General features: G+C 35.2%; 1 protein-coding gene across 1 annotated transcript; it reads right to left on the minus strand.

Moving 5' to 3' along the window:
• Nucleotides 1-4,532: 4,532 nt before the first annotated feature.
• LOC105641013 (uncharacterized) lies at nt 4,533-6,949 on the minus strand. Its single transcript, XM_012225459.4, has 2 exons — nt 5,363-6,949; nt 4,533-5,002 (listed from the first exon to the last, which is right to left on the minus strand). The coding sequence occupies exon 1, from the start codon at nt 6,820-6,822 to the stop codon at nt 5,380-5,382; it is 1,443 nt and encodes a 480-aa protein (XP_012080849.3). The 5' UTR covers nt 6,823-6,949; the 3' UTR covers nt 4,533-5,002; nt 5,363-5,379.
• Nucleotides 6,950-18,158: the final 11,209 nt, after the last annotated feature.

Below are 18,158 nucleotides of genomic sequence, written 5' to 3' on the forward strand. Positions count from 1 at the left end.
AAAGAATATTATTCTGCTAATGTGATTTGGAGGGGCAAAAAGATACAGAGAGGAGAAGAAGAAAGAAAAGCCAGGCAGAGAAGAAACAGGAAATACAATGCTAGCAACTGAGGAAAAACCAGGAATTCCGGCTTGCTACTGAGGATGGATGATATGGCTTCTTGCTTTTGGCACCAGTATTCACATGTCATCAATAGAGCATGCATGAAGCATATATATATTGGTGATTTACTTGATTTGCTAGCTATTAATTACCATAAAAAGATGTAGTGTGGTTCTATTTAGAGAGAAGGGAAAAGGTAACAAAAGAAGGTGCCCCACCCCTCTTGTTGTCATAGTTAATAAAACTTCTAGCAATGGTTTGAAGCAAAGAGAGATGCCTAATGAATTATTAATGGTGAAGCTTAGAATATTATCATTTTTCTTCAAGTTTGCCAACTGATTTTAGAGATGCCCAATAAAGTATTCACAGATACTATTCACAACGTTCTATTCGCCTCAAAATGTCTTCTGCTATATAGCTTTTTTGTAAACTCTAGTCGCCGAGTTCCTACTCATCCAAGCTTACAAACCTACCAAAAAAAGAAGTCCTGAATACACTGGAAATGAAACAAAACAAATTCCGAAAACAAATAAACTCCTAAATAATACTCCATTGTCTAAGGGTGGCTCCGGTTCCGGTTCCAAAAAATTTGGAACCAGAACCAACCGAAAATTTTCGGTTTCGGTTTCGGTTCGTCAATGGTTTCAAAACCGACGGTTCCAATCGGTTTTCCGACCGCTTTTCCGGCAAATCGCATAATTTAAAATTTTAAATTTTGAAGACCGATTTTCAAAATTTAAAAAATTTTATAAAAGTTATTTCTAAAAAAAATACACCTAAAAAATTAAAAAATGCTTCAATTAAATTTATTGTTTTAAAGACTTGAACTTATTTATTTTAAAAAAAAAATGTCTTCAACCGAATTTATTTTTTGTTTAAAAAAGTTTGAACATAATTTTTAAAAAAAAAAAAGGGCTTGAACTTAATTTTTTTTAAAAAAAAAAAAAAAAAATTAGGTTGCCTACGTATCCTCTTGAGATTTAGAGGAATCAAAGCCCACGTAGTTCTTACTTACCTTATACCAATTTCACCCCTTTTACCTTATCCGCTATTTGCACCACCGGTTGATGTTCCCATTGAGGACTCATCATATAAATCATATAAATCTTCATTTTCTTTTAGATTTTCTTATGCTCTTAGTTCGGCCTTGCTCCAATCATCCACGCATGATTGTGCTTTTAATGAATCGGGTGTCATACGAGATCGTGTTTCATCAAGTATGTTTCCTTCTTGACTAAAAGCTTGTTCAACCGCAACAGTGAGACTGACGCTGCTAAAACTTGTTTTGCAACTAAAGAAAGTATTGGAAAAGTATTGGCGTGACGACTCCACCAATCTAAAATTGGAAAATTAGTATCTGCATATTCATCACCAAACTCAAAAGAAGTGGTTAGATAATTATCAAATTCAGAAAAAGAACTGGATTCCCTTGGTCTGTTTTGTCTTTGTAGTAAAACCTGTTCAGCAACACCAACACCACTTACCCTTTGTGTTGGAAATTGTTGAATATTAGATTGAGAAGAATTAGAAGTAGATGAACTAGAAAATTGAACAAATTCACTATATAATTGCATAATATTTTTTTTAACTTCATGCAATACTACATTTATATTAACATTATCTTCTATATCAAGATTTAATACTTCATAATAAATAGTTAAATATTCACATAAAACATCAATTTTACATCTAGGATCAAATACAATAGTAACAAGATAAAGGGGTGGTATATTTTTAAAATAAGATAACCATTTTTTTCATTGAAAAAACACAATCTTTTAATATACAATCATTTTCAAATTCTTGGAGTGCAGTAACAATATTAATACACATAGGTAAAAATAAATGAGATGTGGGATAATAAACCCCACTAAATTTATAGGTAGCATCATTAAAAATTTTTAAAATATCTAAAATTTTTGCACAAATATTCCAATTTTGTGGATATAAATTAATATCTTCAATATTATTAGTAACAAAAAAGCATAATAATTCTTTATAAGAGCGTTTAATTATTCATATGTTGAATTCCAATGAGTTGGGACATCCCTTGGAAAACGTTTTGGTCTTTTATTATTTTCCTTACAAAATTTAGCCCAACTTTTCATCACTTGGGGATGTCCCCATAAATATGAAATAACTTTTTTAATTAGAGAAATAAAAGATTCAAGAATTTTTAAACCATCTTGTATACATAAATTTATAACATGGCATGCACATCTTATATGAAAAAATTTTTCACCAATATTTGGTTCACAAATATTTTTAAGTTCAATAATTGATTTAGTATTAGCAGAAGCATTATCAAATGAAATTGAAAAAATTTTTTTTGTCAACTTATATTCATCTAAAATTGAAACAATTATTCTATAAATATTATTTGCAGTATGTTTATCATCAAAAGCACAAAATGCAATAATTCTTTTTTGAATTTTCCAATCATCATCAATCCAATGACATGTAATGTCCATATAAGAATGCATTTGCCAATGATCACTCCAAATATCACAACAAATTGAAACACGAATTTTCATTTGAGAAAATAAAAGCTCTAACTCTTTTTTTCTTTATTATATAAATAAATAATAGTTCGTTTTACAATATTTCTTGGCACTCTTTTAGCAGAAGATTTAAAGCTTTTTGACAATATTTATTAAAACCTACTTTTTCACCAAAACTAAAAGATAAATGTTCCATAGAAATCATTTTTGCTAATTCTTATTTTTGTATTTTTTCAGAATATTGAAACAAAGAAAGGTTAGAAGATGCGTACCCGAAAATTTGTGTTTGAGACCGATCAACTCCTATTTTTGTTGGATGTTTTGTCTTCAAATGCTTCCAAAATGATTCATAGCCGCCTGATTATTTAAATTTATAAGATTTTCTACAATAATTGCAAATTACATCAAACATTTTCTCACTTTGAATTTTTTCGTGAAATGAATGGCGAATATGTCAGAATTTTGTCTTGCTCTTCCAATAATTTGTGCACGTTGCTCTTGCTCTTGCTCTTCCTCTTCTTCTAATTGCTCATTATTAAATTCAGATTCTTGAGTTAGAATTTCCAAATTTTCATTTAGATATCCCTCAAAATTAAATTGGTTGGGAGTGAAATCAAAGATGTCGTTTGTAGGGATAGATGAATATTGTGTTTCTCCAATCTTTCCCTTGCCCTTACCCGAATTTGAGTTTCCTCCACTTGCCATTATATGATAATAAGATATAATTTGGAAAATTGAATAAAAAAAATTAGAGAGAATAATAAGAGAGATTGTAGAGTAGAGAAGAATAATATAGAGTAGAGTGTAGTATAGTATGTAGAGAGTAGAGATTTTTTTGTGAAGAATTTGTAAATGGAATGAAATGAGGTATTTATAATAAATCCAAAAAATTATTTTTCCAAAAATACCCTTGAAACTAGCCGTTATGTAGCCGTTTATGATTGTTGGGAGGGGTAATTAAGAGATTTCACAACAAAATAAAATAAAAATTAAATCTGACAGTTTCTAACGGCTAGAACCGCCGGTTCTAACCAGCCGGAGAACCAACGGTTCCATCCAGCTCCAACCGGTTTGTGGAACCGTCGGTTTGCGGTTCCAATAATACTGGAACCGAAAATCTCCGGTTCCGATTCTGGTTCGTACCGATTTCGATTCCCACCGGTTTCGGTTCCCATAACCGTAATATGACCACCCCTACCTTTGTCCCAGAAACTTCGTCCATCATTCCTTTTCTTGAAATCCCAAACACATGCTCATTTCTAGAAAATCAAAAGTCTTTTAGAATTAATCTTTCAATTTTACCCCTTATAAATATTATTCAATTTGAAAGGTGTATAAAATATGAGCTGGCATAACATTTAATAAGAAGTTGTGGGGTACCAAATATAAAAATTTAAAAACAGGTCTAAGATTCAGACTAGAGAATCGCTGCATCAACCACTCTGCAATTTCCTCACAGACCAAACTGGTATAAATAAACCTTGTGTAATAAAATACAGCAAAAGATTCCAATCTCAAATATTGGCAGTATTCAAGGAGGATCAAACCAAGCCTGATTGGAATTCATGTCCTTTGTCTGGTCGAGATGAAAAATACATCCTTTTCTCCAACTAACAAGAAAGAAAGCAGGCTTTTTCATGTTGATTATTCCTGCCAGACAAAAATAACAGGGATATATTTTCCCAAATATCACAAAGCGCCCCCACCCCACCCCCTTTTCTTTTTTTTCTTCCCCCATCAACAGAAAAGTATATAAATAAAATAAAATAATTTCCAAAGAAATTTGCGGTTTAGGTATGTCAACTTACAAAACATTAAAGAGAATACAGTCATTATCTATGAATCCATTCATAGATACAACATTTTCCAGAGGATTCATATGTCAGCCATTCAAGAATAATTTCATATGGTTAACTGCACCAGTGATCTTTGTCAAAACACAAAGTATGTTATTATTAACTGCAAGGATACAGTTGCAGGTAGTTAGTCATCCTAAGTTTAAGAGATGAAGGAGAACAAAATGCAAAAATTCTGTTGAATTGTATAGAAATCAGTTCTCCATAAAAAACATTCCTTCCTCATTGACACAACAATTACTTTCCCATTATCAAATATCCTTTGCAGCTCACACCAAATTCATGACTCTGTCCCCTTAAAATTCCTCCACAATTCAAATAACATAAATCCCCAACATAAGAATTGATAATGATTCAACCAGAAAATTCAACAAAACTTGTGCCTGTTGAAGATTCCATGAATGGGACATAAAAATGTTGCGGATTGCATGGTGCCACCATGTAAAAGAACACCCATATTTTTTATATTGCGTAATGAGACATCATTTTTAAAATCTTTTCTTCATAACTGCATTGCAAGATGTATCTCTTCTGGAAGGAAACTGCAAAAGGACAGAATTTGGAAGAAGGCATTAACATTTTGGTACCTTAAATCATCCATATTATGGGCAATAAATCAAGTTAAACAACTAATGAAGCCTGAACTTATTAATTAAGTCGTTTCAATTTGTAAGAGAATAAATTTTTAGCTGCCCGCCCAACTAAAACAAAAGGTATAACACACAAGCTTAGACTCACAAAAAGAAAAAAAATAAATGAATAATAAAGAAACAGGAGAACTTGTTTGAAATAAAATATATACATGTAAATTTTCTTCTATATAATATGCATTCATCAACCAATCATAGGTCCAACTTCAAAGGAAAAAAAATGACTGCAAGATGAGCAACATTTTGAACTACCTGTTGTTTAGTCCCCCTTAAGTCTTGTCTCCAGACAAGTCACTTGAACAAGACACTTGCATATAAAAAGGACAAGCCTGCAGCGAAGCTTTAGAGGATGTTACTGATTCCTTGGAACAACTTAGCATTTGCCCAATTGCTGAAGCCTTAGTTTCATTGTATACACCTTCATAAACAAAACAAGACCTACTACCCTGAACTGATCTCTGATTGAACTTTCTCCTCGTATACTTTTTCAAATATCTATCAGGCTTCTCATTGTATCTTTCATCTGAAGGTGTTCTCCTAGAATACTTAATCAAATATCGGTCTTGCATTCGCATTCCATCATATGTTTCTCTTGCAGTTGTTCTCCTAGCATACTTTATTAGACATCGGCCAGGCTTTCCATTATATCTTTTATCTGCAGGTGTTCTCCTACTATACTTTAGTGCATATGGACCAGGCTTTCGATTGTAGCTTTCCTCTGCAGGTTCCATGAGCCCATGCACATCTCCCTCCCTACAAGATTGAGACTGAGAGTTCATTGGTTTATTGAAACTTCTTCTTTCTCTGTAATTCAATAGCAATTCCACATCAGATTCTTTATCATTTGTTCTGATCCAAATATCATCAAGTCCATCCGATCCCAAAGAATCCATATTAACAGAAGAATCATATCCCGAAGTTGTAACACAAACTGAAGGGTCAGAAACACTTTTTTCATTGGAAACTTCAAGCTTCCTACAAACACCAGCTCTGACCCATGGATTTGGAACATCCAAGCAGCGCGAACTCACAAAGCAGAAATTCTTCAAAATCCTTGGCGAACTATTCATTACTCCATGAAACTGCAATGACAATTCCATATCATCATGAATACCACCACCAGCGCAGCCACTACCATATCTCTCAGCCACCAAATCCAAGGCATTTTGTGCCAACTCAGCTGCCTGTCTTGCAGCTAAGGCCTTCTTCACAGCCAACTCTCTAGCCCTAGCAGCTGCAACCGTCCTCTGCACAGAACAATTCGCATCCCGATCCACACCCTCAAGCAACTTATTCCTCTTGATAGGCCTAAAATAACATGCTCTTTTATCGGCAATGTATTTAGGGACCCAGCAATCCACACAAACGGAAAACTGAGAAGCACGAGAAGAAGAAGAAGAAGAAGAAGAAAAGGACCACGGAGAAACAGTGGCATAATCGAAAAGGCAAGATTTATGAATAATTCGTTTGCATTGGAGACAATTAAAGCAATTATCAGAAGAACCTTTGAAACAGTAAGAACAAAGTTGAGAGGATTCGACGCGGATAAAGCAAATTTTACAAAGAAGGACAATACGCCATTCACTGTATAATGTGTGGAGTCTGTTATTACCTGTGCAAGAGTCGATTCGAAACCCACAAGAGTGACATTCTGATAAGTTGGGCAAATCTCTAGTCTTCTTTCTCTTGTTGTTTTTAACCTGCGATTCCATTACCGGGCAATAGCTTCCTTTCTTGCTTTTTTTTCTTCTCCGTGGACGAGATTAGGGTTTTCAGAATTAGAACACCGGATTCACAAAAGCGTTAGCATTTTGAAGTTTGACAGCCACGCGCTACACAGTCCCTGTCATGCGCGTGGAAATGAAACAATGGGTTATGAGGTCAAATCCCCTGTCATTAATATGGCTATAGATAAAATCGGCAGCGGCAGTGTTACATAGCGATTCGTAAAGTTGGATCGGATGTTTTAATTGATAAACGTGGGTTCAAGGGTAAACGTTGGGCGAATTCGGCCTCAATAAAATATTTAATCAAAATAAATAAATTAATTTTTTTTACTTAATCAAATTTAATCGAATTAATTTTTTAATTAAAATTAATAAAATCATTTTAACCGAATTAATTTTAGTCACAAACTTAATTGATGTTAAAGAAAATGAAATTTTAATTAACAGATTAAATTTAACGGAAATTTATAATGAACCAACTTTAATTGAAATAAAAATTAACCGAAGTTATTAATCACTGCTTAATCAAAATAACGTAATTCTAAGAGTCGATTAATTTGGTTAAATTAACTTTTAATTGATCAGCAAAATGTTAATTTTGTAACTGAATTTTTAATCGAATATTTATTCACCGAACCGAATTGATCGAATCAATTGCTCACCCCTAGTCATAGTGGCCAAAAAGTAAGAAAAATATATACATAACTAAAATGAGCCGGAAAATTTTTTTTCGAAGTTTTTCATTTAAATATCTAAATATTAATTTTAACTGATCACATTTTAGGATATTATTAGATTTAAAAATTAATAAAATTATGCTTTGAGAAATATTTAAATAAAAATCTAATAATAAATACCTTATCTATTAAACCGAACCTAAAGAGTCAATTAAACCATTGTAAAATCAAATAAAATCAAGATTTGGACCAAACCAAATCCGATTCAAACCAAATCATCCCTAAAAACCTAAACAAAATTTTTCTAAAAGCCTAACTCCCTATTGGCGCCGACCTCAGCCCCTCCCCATTCCCTTTTTCATTTTCTGATCACTTGAGATTAGTGTCATTCTGCCAGCGCCTCCTACTGCCGCCGCCACTCTCTCTCTCCCTCTCCTCTGTTATCTCAGGCTAGCTTAGCTAGCGTAGTTATCGCAGGAAACCTGCGATTTTGTTCGATCGAAAAATCGCGTTGCAGCTCTCTCTTTGATTTCTATCAACTCCAATGCAAGTGATCAACTCCAGCCTCTCTCTTGTCAATGACGAAGCTTCGGTCTTCCTCTGGCACATCCCCTTCTCATTTCCATGTCTAATTGCGGCACAGTAACGAGAAAGAGTGAGTTGAGCGTGAGTAGTGTTTTTATGATCACTCTAACTAGAAAATTTTGATTTCCGACGTATTCTACAGTTGGGTAAGTCATATTTCAACCATCTTAGATTTGTTTCATGAGTTCTATGTCTTAGCTGAAGAATTTGAGGTATAAATTGAGCTAGAATAGAATTTGAAACTATTAATATACAATAATAGACAATAATAATATGTATTAAAAAATAATAATAAAAGGTAGTAGATTCCAAATAAACTCTAACTAACAGATAAACTAGGATTCCATTATCCTAATCTAACCATAATTATTACTCCATTAATATAAATATTCTCAATTAAGCTTACAAAAGGCTAATTTCACAATTTACTACACTCCAAATTTTAAGAGCTTACCAATGGTGCAGTAGCATGGAACACACCTTTTAACCATAAAAAAAAAAAAAAATCCTTTCCTTTTTCCTCTTCTATACGATGGCTAACAATCCCACTCAGTATCGCAATGCAGAAGGCCAGGGCAACACCCATGGCGGAGTAATAGAGCAACCTACATTAGTCCCTCCTCGAGCTACCAATCCTTAGGTAGCGGCCGCCTTGGCCCAAGCGTATTCACAATTCACCACCGTCCTCAAATGCCTCTTGGAGACCTCCCACCCTAACGGTGAACGGATACCGCCAACCAAACCAATAAATTCTCACCACCAAGAACACAATATACCTCCACCATCGCCTAAGTCACGAAACCATCCACTGTCTAAACAATACCACGAAGCGGATTCAAAAGCGAACCCTAGTGTAACAGCACCTTATAGGTGAGACTCGTGCCACACCCAGCCAATCTTGGATAGTGCTAATCTTCGTAATGTTATCAAAGAGTTGGTTAGGGAATGTCGAGAGACAGGAGAAGCAAGGGATTATGGTCTCCAACAAGATTCTTTACTGTCAACCAATATTTTGGGTGCAGCTTTTCCCCCAAAATTCGAGATCTCTACCTTCCAACCGTATGATGGATTTATCAATCCCCGGAGCCATCAGCGATTTCCAAACTATGATGTACCTACAAACCAACTCAGAAGACCTCATGTGTAAGGTCTTCCCAATAACCTTGAAAGGAGCAGCTCAAGAATGGTACCAGACACTTAAAACAGGATCAATCCAATCATTCTCGTAGTTGGCCACAGCATTCCGGGCTCAGTTCATAACATGTGTGCCATCTAAAAAGATATCGTCTGACTTGGTAGACCTAAAAAGGGAGGAGGGAGAGACCCTGAGGCAATATGTCTCCAAGTTTCAACGAATGGCAATGCAAGTGGAAAACTTGAATGATGAAGTGGTTGTGGCTTTCGCTGAACTCATGGCATGACCCCGCGAATACGCTAAAATGGATGCAGGTTATGAGGCTCAGCAACATAGATTGCCTAAAGAGGAATGACCTAGGCATCAAAGACAACCCTCGCCGATAAGAAGGAGATTGCCCCTACGACTTCCATGAACCAATTATGCTGTTAGAACACCCTATTCCAGAGATGATAAATCTCAGTTAGTCCGAGAGTTCACTCCTTTGAACAGGTCTCGCTTGGAGATATTGTCCTAGGCAAGTGGATGGGGCAAACAGATTCAGCTCTATTATCCCAAGAAGATGAACGAAGATACCTTGGGTTACCGAGACAAGAGCAACTATTGCGAGTTCCACAAGGATGTTGGCCATGAAACTGAGGCATGTTGGCAATTAAAGAAGGAGATTGAGCACCTCGTGCAAATGGGCAAACTAAAAGAATTCGTGGGGAGACCTCAGAAAGAAATTGAAGAGAGGGGTAAGCAGGTGAAGGATTGTCAAACCCTAGGTACAATCCACACCATCTTTGGAGGCTCATCAGGAGGGGATAGCAATTCAGCGCGGAAAAGGAGAGCCAGGAAAATTTATTCCATCTTACCCCAACAAAGGCCAAACATAAGACCACCTCTCTCATTCTCCGAGATTGACAGTGAATATGTGCATACCCCACACAATGATGCCTTGGTAATTGAGGGAATCATGGAGAATTTAGAGTTTTGGTGGACGAAGGATGTAACGCCCCAAAATTTTCGAATCTTAAAATGATATTATTTTATCGGGTCATGAATGGAGAGAGGGGGATAATATTTTATTTAGATCCGAGGAAGATATTGAGTATAATTAACTATGAATGGATAGTGATTTACCGGTCTGTGAATAGTACTACCGGTCCGGGAGTCAGTACCAGAAAAATTACTATATATGTTTTATATTTTCTTTAATATTTTTGGAGTATGTATACATGATTTTTATGGGTAGTAAGTAAGTAATGAATATTTTTGGAGAATTTAGATAATTAGTGAATAGTGAATTATGATGCTTTATTAATTAAGGAAATTTGAGGAATTATTTTTATGGAGTAATTTGAGAAATTTGTGGAGATAAATAATATTTTGAAGGGATTGAATTGGAGAATATTTTTAACCATTAGATAAGATTACTTTTCACTTAATCTTAGTCATCCAATTGTGGAAAAAAACCAAAACACTCTTAGTTGCTTTATAATGATCAACTCTAATAATTGAGCAACCACTTTTTCTCTTCTTCTTCTTCTCTTTAACGCCAACTTCCTCTCCTTCTTCTCTTTGTTTTTCTTCAACTTCTACTTGCTAAATCCACCAAATTCACCTCATCCAACTTGATTTAAGTAATTAATCTTTGAGAGTGAAGTTAGAGAAGCGATTTTTGGTGACTAATTTCAAGAAATTTGGAGATTTTCCTACTTGGGTCAAAGAGAGGAGAATCTTCTACCAAAGAGAAGGGCAAGCTAAGGCTTAAAGAGTTTTAGTTAAGCTTGTTAGAGCTTGTTTTTCAGGTTAGTGTTCATAAACACAATTCCTTTGTTAAAATTTTTGATTTTGTGAAGTGTATACTATTTTGTGAAAATTTGGAATTTTATATGAAATGATTTGATTATTGAACTTTGGTGGTATAAATGTGTTCTTGGGAGATTTCTAAGCATGCCTATATGTTGAATTGATGAGGAAAACATTTTCTTCTTCATCTTCCAAGAGTGGCAGAATCTATTGATGACTAAGGCCTTAAGTTTTCTTGTTATTCTTTATTGGTTTATGCTCTTAGGATGATGTTTGATGAGTATTTAGTATGTGGTAGAAATCTCTACCTTGTATCTTTGTCTTTCATGTTCTTTTCATGGTTAAAGTAAGCTGAATTTGGGAAAAAGTATTATTGGGTAAGATTAAGGACTAGTTTTTGACCATTTCTATTTTCCATTTGTGTCTGAGTCCTTCATGAAAGTTGTAGATCTACGTCTTAGCTTTCCAAATCATCCTCTTGTGTCCAATTTTGATATACATAGCTCAACTTATGGCTGAAACACCCAAACGGACTCTATTGTATCGGGCCACATGCATCACTGAATTGAGTGCCCATTTTGACCACTATAATGACAAGATTAGGTTCTGAGTTCTCATAAAAGTTGTTTCTCTATGTCTTGAGACTTCTCTCGTTCTAGATTGGTTTAATTTGAGTGTTTGGTTAAGTAGGAATGCAATAAACATTGGACCTGGTTCTGCTGAATCAGGTCTGATCTGTTGGTCTGTGTTCCTAGCTTTTGTTTGCTATCTTACCGATTGATCTGGGCTGTGGTCCCTCCATAACATTTGTATCATTTTGTCTTATCTTTCTAATGAATCTGATTTCATTCAATTTGGAGACCTATAACTCAAGTTATGTCTTAAAAACACAGAAAAGGTCAAGGTTATTTTAATGCTGGAAATTTCCTATGGTTTGAATCATAGGTTTATTTGGATAAATGTATGTATGAATCATGTGTGGTGAGGTTCTCTTGATTATTTGTATGTTTGAGGATTGATTTGACCAAAATAAGATATAAGTTTGAAAAGTGTTATTGTAGATATGTTTAAATGGATATAAATGGGCAAAATTGTTGGAAATTTTGGGATAAAGTGTGGAATTAGTTTAGATAATGCATGATGAGGATAGAAATGGATACCTTGGTGCATAAGAGTTATGTTAGTATGCTTGGTTGGAGAAGGCAATTCATCCCCTTGGTTTTCATTAAGAGGCCAAACCACTCTAGGGTGGTAAGGCTTACTTAATTATTTTTTTGTATGGTATGCTATCTATATATATATGACATAAGTATGATTATTTTGATAATTTTCATATGTTTAGAGTTTTAAAAAAAAATGGGTATTTAAGGTGTATGTGCTTTGAATTTTGAATAAGGAAAGTATGATTTTATATGATAAGAAGTTTCTTATGATAAATTTCATTATGACTTTAAGAAAGTTTTAAAAGAAAAGGAATTTATGAGAAATTTCCTATATTAAGGATATATATATATTTGAAATATTTCCTTTGAAGAATGTGGTAATTTTTGTAAGTTGAAAAATTTTGAAATGATGAGTATTAAGTAATGAAGTGTTTTGATTAAGAATTTTGCATAAGTAATAAAGTCCTTTGTGAAAGAATGATTTTGATTTGGGCTCTACTATGCATGATTGAAATGTGGAATGATGAGATTGATTTGGTTATATGAAGCTATGATCATATACTAGGGTTATCAGCCCTTATAAATAGGTGGACGCGCTTATTTGTATGATGGGGGTGGTGCTTTCATAGGCCACGATTGTGTGATGGGGGTGGCGCTAACATAAGCTACGATCAAATCTACTTATGTTCATTCTGTATGAGTACGAGCCTTAATTAAGAATGAAATATTATTTTGCTATAAAAGAATGAAGACATATTTGTATTTATAATCTTCTTATTACTTTCAAAGTGTTTGAATTAAATTAATGTGATTTCGGTATTTATATAATTGAGTAATTTAAAGCATTGCGAGACTTGCCTTGGCTATTCTTGTTATTTTAATTGTTGGTTATTTAGCACCACTGAGTCTTCTACTCAGCGCGTTGATTTTTATCACGCGCAGGTTAGGAGCAGAGGATGTTTGTCAAGACCAGAGGAGTAGCATCAGAGTAGATATACCATTTTGGGTAGGATATTTTGTAAATGGTGATTTTTGGCATGTATATAAAATATTGTGTTATGGAGGTTGTATATACTAAGTGTATAATTTATTAAGAGTTATTATTATTTCAGGAAATAACATCTTATTATAGTTTTGGTGTAGAATGATTATATATTCCTTGAAAAGAGAATGTGTTTCGAATATTGTGTTGGCACCTAAGTATATTGATGAATATTAAAATGTTATTGAGATTTATATAGTTATGAAAATATAGAAATGTTGTTGTGTTATGATGATTATTTGGAGATGTTGGGAGTTTGGAGTTTTAATTGGGAGTGTTTTGTATTCATATGTTTAGCGGGCTCAGTTTTTAAAGGGAAATTCTTACAGTATTTCTGTAGGATTTTTCCCAATTTATTTTTCAAAAAAAAAAAAGAGATGAAAATGAAATGAAATGATTATCTAATAAATAAAAAAAACATATTACTCGCTAAACTTGTGAATACTCAATTACTTCTAATTCATAATCTTATTTTATGATTTGTATGTTAAGTTAAGACGGTGTCTTCGGCACCGAATGTCGCATCCGTCGTCGGATCTCACGGGACTAGGCGGAGGGTGTTACAAAGGAAGTGCAGTCAATCTATTGACCGTGGACGTCTTTAAGGATCTGAAATTAGATCAGGCAAAATTGAAGCCTATCCACACCCCCCATTGGCAGGCCTAGCGGGAAAGCTTGTGCAAGTTTCTGGGTCCATAAAGATAACCTTAGAGCTTGGAACCGAAGTCTCATCAAGGAAACTCAAATTGGAATTTATGGTGGCGGACATTCACTTTCCATACAATGCTATATTGGGTAGACCAGCCTTATATTAACTAGAAGCGACCACATGTATTAAATATCTCACCATGAAGTTTTACTCTGATAAGGGCGAGGTCATTGCTATTAGGGGAGATTAGAAGGTAGCTCAGGAAGCATACATGATAGCATTGAAAGGGTTGCCTCTTGCCTTACCAATCATGTGGATGCTAGAAGGCAAATCACCCACAAAACCAATCGAACATCAACCCTTTGATATCCCCAGACACAATGTAGAATCTAGCCCAACACCTATGGTCGAGCTGATTACATGGGAAGTGAAATAGGGGAAGAACTTGGCGTTGGGAGCTGATCTACCGAGAGAGGTACAAGATAATATTAACGCAGTTTTAGAAGATAATGTTAACAATTTTACCTAGACCGCGGAGGACATGGTTGGCATCAATCCTAATACCATATCCCACAAGCTTAGCATTGACCCAAGCTTTAAATCGATAAAACAAAAAAGCGGAATCATGGTCCAAAGAGGCAGAGGTTATAGCAGTTGAGGTAGATAAACTTTTAAAAGTAGAGTTTATAAGAGGAGTGAACTATCCAGAATGGCTGGCAAACATAATTTTGGTACTGAAGTCCAAATGGAAAATGGAGGTTATGTGTTAACTTTACCGATCTGAATAAGACATACCCCAAGATCCTTACCCTTTGCACAATATGGATCAGCTGGTAGATTCAACAGCCGGCTATGAAGTGTATAGTTTTGTGGATGCAACAGCTAGGTACCATCAAATAAGAATGAATAAACTGGATGAGAAAGAGATGAGCTTTATCACTGATAGGGGAATCTATTATTATCAAGTCATGCCATTTGGACTAAAAAATGCAGGAGCCACATACCAGAGGTTGGTCAATACCACGTTTCGAGACCAGATTGGGCGAACTGTGGAAGTATATGTAGATGATATGATAACAAAGAGCACCCGAGCTACTGGCCATCCTAGAGACCTATAGAAAATGTTTGAAATCTTGAACAGGTTTAATATGAAGCTCAACCCAGACAAATGCACATTCGGAGTTAAAGCAGGGAAGTTCTTGGGTTTCATGATATCACAAAAGGGGATTGAGGTGAACCCGGAGAAGATTAAGGCAATTCTAGAGATGCAGGTACCCACCAACATCCATGAAGTTCAACAGTTGAATGGTCGAATTACAGACTTAGGGCGATTTATCTTCTGCTTAGCGAAGAGGTGTATGCCCTTCTACCAAACCCTAAAACAGGTTAAGGGTTTTCAATGGGATGAAAAATGCCAGCTCGTCTCCGAATAGATTAAGGATTTCTTGTCTTCCGCTCCCTTCTGAGCAGACCCAAGAAATATAAGCCCTTATACTTGTATTTAGCTGCTACTAAAAACTAGGTTGTTCGGTATTGATCAAAGAAGAAGAGAGCAAACAATATCCTATTTATTACATTAGCAACGTCCTCAAGGGTTTTGAGCTACGGTATCCAAATGTTGAAAAGTTAGCATTGGCCATCCTGACTTCGGGGAACCAGTTGCGCTACTACTTCCAATCTCACACTATAACTGTTCAAACTAACTATTTTCGTACCGCGCCCCTCGGGTGACTCGAAAACATCCTTTTTATTTATTATTTTTATGTTGTTTATTTTATTTTGATGTGGAAAATAATCTTATTATGAAAAGTGGTGACAAAACATTTTATTGGATACGATGCCGATAAATCGGTCTTATAAACAGTTTTTGAGTCGCCACCCATTATTTCGGTAATGGGACCGTTTTCAATTTTATTTTATAAAAAAAGTGACTCCATTTTAAACCCAATTTTATTTAAGGCCAAATTATTAAAAAAGACTGGTCAGGCGCACCAATGCGATTCTGGGTAAGGGAATTGGGTACGCCGACCCGTTGGAAGCCGACGCCGGGAAAAACCGGCCTCTTTTAACCTATGATTTCTAATTTATTTTAGTTAGAAAAGCCAAATTATTTATTTACTTAAACCCAACCCAAATGTATCGGACCGAGTTCTTATATGGAAAACTACTTAATCGCCCCAATCAAATCCAATTATAGCATTTATAATCATTCAAACCAAAGCGATTAAATCGAATAAATAAAAGACCCGCTCTTGCCTTATGGTTCAAGGCGGGCAACAAACCGAACCTAAAATACATTCTACCCGATTCAAAATTAAACCCAAAAACCAAAAACCAAAATCATGCATAATTATTATTTAGCACCTAAATCACATTTTATTTTTTAATTTAATCCTAAACATGCAAATTATTAACAAACCCATAAATTTAATTTCATTTTTCATTCAACCTAAAATTGTAAAATTCATACAAGTAAATACGCAAAATTACATTTTAGTACTCTAAACTTAATTAAATTGCAATCTGTTTATAATTGGACATCTTCGGATTTATTGGAGAAATTAAACTTTATTTTGTGCAAAATTTATTATTTTTTTTAAAAAAAAACAAAAATTATTTCTAGAATCTTAGAACAGCTGCATCACGGATCTTCTAGTTCCATGACGGATCTAATAGTTTCGTGACGGAACTGTCCCTAAAACTCCAGATCCATTAGAAACTTATTTTAAATCCACAATCTGGAAAATAGAACACTAGGTATAGAAATAAAATTTTGGGTATGAACAGATCTGTCACGCATCTTCCAGATCCGTTATGGATCCGTTGGTTGCGTGACGCAACTGCTCTGGCCCAAACTTATTTGTCAAATGATTTATTTAGATCATTTTTTTTTATCTAAATATGCTTTAAGAAAACCTAAAATGACCAAAGATGAACAAAATACAGTTTAAAGAAGCTTAAACTACTAAGACCACAAAAGTAAATAAAAATACAAAGAAGGGTAAAGGGGTTACCTAATCTTCAGATTGAGGATTGTAAGTGGCTTAAATGCCTTAACAAATGATAGTTAAGGCCTCCCAGAAGCTTTATCAACAAGGATTCAAATACTTATTCTTTTCTCTCTTGATTTTTTCTTTTTTATGATTTTGTTTTTACCTAAATTGATATCTAATGGCAATTTTTCTTCAAATGAACTCAAAAGAGTCTCTGGAGAAAAATATAGCCGAAAGTGAGTTTTTCCAAAAGCCCCTTCAAATGAGAGAAAAAGATCAATTTATAGATGTAGGGCAGCAGAGGGTAGCTGCGTCACGCAGCTTACGGCTAGGTGACGGAACTGGTTAGATGCATGACCCAGCTTCCTTTCTGGACCACAGCCACGTGTCGCTCAGACAAAATAAAAAACCGTTATGTCGTCATTTTTGGTGACGTCATACAAATTCGAATTGCATTTGGATTAAAGCTGTGTGACGCAGCTGACAGTGCCGTTACGCGCCTGCTTAGCTGCGTGATGCAACTCTGACCCAACTAGAAATTTAAAATCGGTTTAATTTAAATCCTTGGATTAAAAGACTTCTAGATAGCATTAACCCTTCATTTCGCGTCCTTGTATTCTCATCGGATCAGGCGGGGGCATAAAGACACGCGTCAACAGTTTGCCCCCCACTTTATCATTAATCGTGTAAACAATTAATGTTAAAGTGGCTTACTGACGCGCCTTCAATCTTAGGTTGAATGATGATCATCTGGTCACATCCAAAGCTCAGTCTGATCGGCTTTGTTGGCTCCAGTCGGATCTGTAATCATCTCCAAAGCTCGGTCTAATTGGCTTTGAAGTCACCTCCGAAGCTCGGTCTGATTGGCTCGAAGGATTTTGGTTATGTCTAAAGCTCAGTCTGATTGGCTTTATTGTTCACCTCCTTAGCTCAATCTGATCAGCTTTAGAGGGTTTGGTTGAGTTGACTTGAATGCTCTAGTCAGATTTGTAATCATCTCCAAAGCTTAGTCTAATTGGCTTTAAAGTCACCTCCGAAGCTCGGTCTGATCGGCTTGAAGGATTTTGGTTATGTCCAAATGTCACACCTTAGGCAAATCCCACATCGGCTAAGCACAAGGTGGAAGTAATGTACATAAAGGGTGGCAGTCTTGAACTTGTGTAAGGCCTTTTGGGTGGGTTGCAAAGCCTGCTTGAAAACAAAACCATGAGGGGGACGGCGATACGTAATGCCCCAAAGCAGACAATATTACACAAGGACTGGGCTGTTACAATATCAGAGCC

Source organism: Jatropha curcas, chromosome 1 (genome assembly GCF_041381405.1).
Source record: "Jatropha curcas cultivar XTBG-Jc1 chromosome 1, XTBG_Jcur_1.0, whole genome shotgun sequence".
Classification (NCBI taxonomy): Eukaryota; Viridiplantae; Streptophyta; class Magnoliopsida; order Malpighiales; family Euphorbiaceae; genus Jatropha; species Jatropha curcas.

What these genes read in the sequence shown, in the direction of transcription:
- LOC105641013 (XM_012225459.4), bottom strand. Translation starts at nt 6,822, where the DNA reads ATGGAATCGCAGGTTAAAAACAACAAGAGAAAGAAGACTAGAGATTTG.